This window comes from Aplysia californica, unplaced genomic scaffold (assembly GCF_000002075.1).
Source record: "Aplysia californica isolate F4 #8 unplaced genomic scaffold, AplCal3.0 scaffold00206, whole genome shotgun sequence".
In the NCBI taxonomy this organism is placed as follows: Eukaryota; Metazoa; Mollusca; class Gastropoda; order Aplysiida; family Aplysiidae; genus Aplysia; species Aplysia californica.
The window spans coordinates 274,825-278,963 of NW_004797476.1; the positions used below are offsets into that span (position 1 = coordinate 274,825).

Here is a 4,139-nt window from a genome sequence, read left to right on the forward strand (position 1 = left end):
CAGTGCCTGCAGCTGAGCAATCACAAACAAACGGACAAAGATATTTCGCTGTCTATCGCGAGGTATCTATTTCAACTTGGGTAACACGAGGATGATCGTGCTGGCCTGCTTAATTTTTACTTATATAATAATGGTATATGTCCTTGCGCTATTTCTTTATATTGACGTCATGAATATTCGGGGTTGTCCCCAATTAATCTCGAACCTTGCATGCGTTTTGGAAGAGACGCTATATTGAAAGCTCTAAGGCATGACGTCACATTGAACTTCCGCTTTAGAAGCGTAAAACCTTGTTTTTTCGAGCGGTGATGCAGTATTCTTATTTTAGTAAGGAAGACTGCTTATTAGTTTTCTAAGATCAGATCGGGGCTGAAATAGACATATTTAGTTGCGTTGACAACTGTGTTTGGTATGGAATATGTCATGCAATGCAATCCCCGGTATTTCTTCTGGAACCAAGTCAAAATTTTAAATTGATTAAGGTTTACAGTACCGTTCTGACCTTTGTGTGAAATGCATCATGGAGACACAATACAACTGTGTAGATCTATAGGGCCTCTGTTCTCAGGAGGTTTTTGCAGTTTTCTGATATGGGGTCAGCGGTGGTGAAGCCTTTGGCAAGAAGGCGAGGGAAAATTAAAGGTAAGGATTCCAGTGTTCGATCTAGTGGCGACCCGCCGAATCGCAAAGAGAATATTGGTGATGGCGAAGCAAATGTCAACACAGTGGTCTCTCCAGAAGTATGTACCGAGAAGGAACGTATATTGACCCCAAACCCGAGTTCCAAACGAAATACACACTCATGTTTTCTTTTCCGCCCAAATATCCGGCTCACCCGGAGGAGAAGAACCCCAACTCCTGTTTCCTGGGAAAATAAGGAGGACCCAGAGCCAGTTGTATCCCCTTGCCAAGGCACACCTGCGCCATCACCCGAGAGAGAAACTGTTGGTGATTCTAAAAATGTTCCCAAACTTCCAGAAATAAAACTCCCAGTCCCACCTCAAGTCAGCTGCAGATCTGATGAAATGTTACTTTTGCCATCGCTACATGCAAAGCGACCAGCAGGCAACCAACCTCGCTCAAACCTAACACCTGTAGGGATTCATTCAAAACTACCTCCCCTGCCACCCATTTTCTCTTTATCCGGGACTTCTAAATCTTTACAAAATTCGGTTAATTCCAAAGCTATATCCGAAGCAACCGAAGATGACAAAACTTTTTCTAGAAGTTATCCAACATCTACATCTCCAAGAATTAGCCATATCAACAGTCTGCAAACGGATTTCCCTCTGAATTTAAAACAAGAAGTTGAAAATAAAACATTGAACGCTACTTCTATGTGCTCAACATCGCTGAAACTTGACGGACGTGACACATCCGTGAAAACGCAACCTTGCGGCGAGAGACAGTCCCCTGCCTTGAACTCTGAAGAAATGTACGCTGCTTCCAATCAAGATCTAAGCTCCGATGATAAAGACGCCTGTCAGGACGCGAGGACTCCCTCTCCTGAGTTCGATGACCTCGAGGACGTGAAGATTTTAAATCCCAACGTGGCGGAACCTGTTGAAAGCTCGCTGCCTCAGTCGGAGACGAACAACGCTCTGGTCAGCGATATCGGTGTGTCTATAAGCAAAACCGACCAGCCTGCACCGGAAAGAGTAGGCGAACAAAGAGTGGAAGTTGATCACGTGGTTTTCATTAAGCTGTCACCGTCTAAAGACCAAGCCACAACCGCCGGCGTGCCAACCGAGTCAACAGAAGTCAGTTCCTTGCAAGACGAAAAAGAAACGAACGAGAATAATAACCTGCCTGGAGACAAGGAGAATGACACGAACCTTTTTTGTGAACGTAGACAAGCGCAACAAAAGTGCTTGCAAGTGGAAAGCTACCACAGCAGACTCGAAAATAGTCCGACAAAAGAAAACAGCGATGTGTTTAAGGAAGAAATATTTACCTACCCAAACGCAACACGAGTAATTCTCGATGAACATACAAAGTCATCGTCAGAAAAGGAGGACGTCTCGCTGTCCGCTTGTGAGGAAGAAAACAACAGCTCCAACCTTGACGCAGGAGAGATGCGTCTTTTGCCCACAGAGGAGGAGGAGGAGGAGGAGGAGGAGGTGGAGGAGGAGGAGGAAGAGGAGGAGGTGGAGCAGGAGGAGGAGGAGGAGCAGGAGGAAAAGGAGGAGGAGGATAACGAGGTGGTCCTCATGTCAGGAAGCGGAGAGGTCAAGAGCCCAGAACAATTTGATCTTATTGAGAACAACGCATCAATGGAAGGTGTTGAGACGTACAAACTCCCATCTCCCCCACAAGAACCACCTTGCAGAAGTAAAAGCGGATCCAGACCTTCTTCCTGCCGAAGCAGTAGATCCAAATCCTCTCAAAAATCTTCCGTAATTAACCCCAGCGCAACATTTTCCAACGAAAACGCCAGTGTGAAATCATCGGCTGTGACGGTCAACGATGGGGACGACGCCATACCCAGACCACCGGCCAGCCCAGGCTGTGAAGAGAAAGAAGTCATAGACACAACGTCACGCACGAGTTCAGACCTGGAAGACAAACCTTCAGATGCCGACCATCCCCGACCTCCATTACGCTCAGCTGCGATGGAAACACGATCTTGCAACCTTGAACCGGCCTTATCGATGTCTGAGAGGAAAGCTGAAGACTTTCGCCCACACCCAGCCCGGCTAGCGCCTCTGAACCTCCCGGGCAGGTCGGCTTCTGAGGTTTCAGCGGGCTCTTTCCCATCAGGGGGGCTTCTCTCGGTGAAACCCTTCCCGCGGGAGTCTCTGTGTGCTGGCGATGTCGGCGAGAGGTCATCGGGGGCGGACGGGTCTGTGCAGGGCGGGATCTGTGGCCAAGACAGAGGGGACGGAGACTGCAAGAACGTGGCTGGTGAGTGCTGAGTGCCGGGAAAGGGTGGGGGGGGCAAGGGGAACGGAATACCACCTCGATTAGACTCATCCCTATTGACACACTCATCGTCACCGTCAACATACTCCCTTTTCCCCCTCTTCCACTGTCCTCATGTCTGTGCGGTTGGCTGATTCTTTAGTATGGTTTGCTCCTTCTATCCTATCAAACATCTGTTATCCCCATCTCTCATTCTTATTTCTTTGCGTTCAAAATCTCCGTGAGTTTGATGGACGTAACAAATCAGCGTAAACAACCCTTTGTGGTGAGTGAGCGTCCCCTGCATTCGGTTCAGAAGTGCACAGTGCGGCGAATCAAGATCTAAGCCCCAATGATAAAGCTGCCTCTCAGTAGTCTCAGGACACGAGAACTCACTCTCTAGAAATATCTCTAGTCTTCGGCATTTATTTGACAAACCTATGTTACAAGTGCCGTAATACTTTTAATAAAACCAAAAAAAACAACCCCTCCTCAATAACCCCTTTAATCCTCAGTACTAATATGACCAATTTGTGCTACAAGTGCCGTAATACTCTTACTAAAACTAAATGCAAAAGTCTCTAGTAAAGCCCCTCATCCTCGGCATTTATATACCTAATTGTGTTATAAATGTTATTAACCAAATAAACACCGGAACGATCAGCAGATGAACTCTGGGGCGAATATTGGAGCGGGGAGTGGAGCACAAATGGCAATGCCAAGTGTGGTATGATGTTGTTCCCAGGATCAAGTAATCAAGTAATCAAGTGTTATAAGTGCTGTAAAACTGTTACCAATAACTAACTTTAACTTTCTCACTCCGCCCATGTTGTCCAGGTCCTTCAACTAGCCCACATCCAGAGAGTTCGGGAGACAACGGCGAGGGTGGCCAGACAACAGAGCCGGGATGCACGGACCAGCTGGTGGAGACTACGTCAGACATTTCAACATCGAGATCAACCACGAGAACGTTGAGCCAGGGAGGCCTTGTAGCACCAGCAGACGAAGCGGCAGACCCAGAAGACGGGGAATCAGCACATCCAGGTGCCTGGCAGATTGATTCAACACACTTCACACTGACTGTTAAAAAAAAAATTGGTTTGCATATTAATGGTGTGATTGACTGCATGGATGTCCTACGTGAATACAATAATTATTATCTTCTTCTTCTTCTTCTTCTTCTTTTTCTTCTTCTTCTTCTTCTTCTTCTTCTTCTTCTTCTTCTTCTTCTTCTTCTT

The 4,139-nt window shown here is 46.9% G+C and overlaps 1 protein-coding gene across 1 annotated transcript in view; it reads left to right on the plus strand.

Moving 5' to 3' along the window:
- Nucleotides 1-271: 271 nt before the first annotated feature.
- Nucleotides 272-4,139, plus strand: part of LOC101847495 (nucleoprotein TPR) — a gene marked incomplete in the record, with an annotated part of 11,847 nt that continues 7,979 nt past the window's right edge. Inside the window, 2 exon segments of the mRNA XM_013083032.2 lie at nt 272-2,904; nt 3,739-3,945. Of these exon segments, the coding sequence (XP_012938486.2) occupies nt 591-2,904; nt 3,739-3,945 (2,521 nt within the window).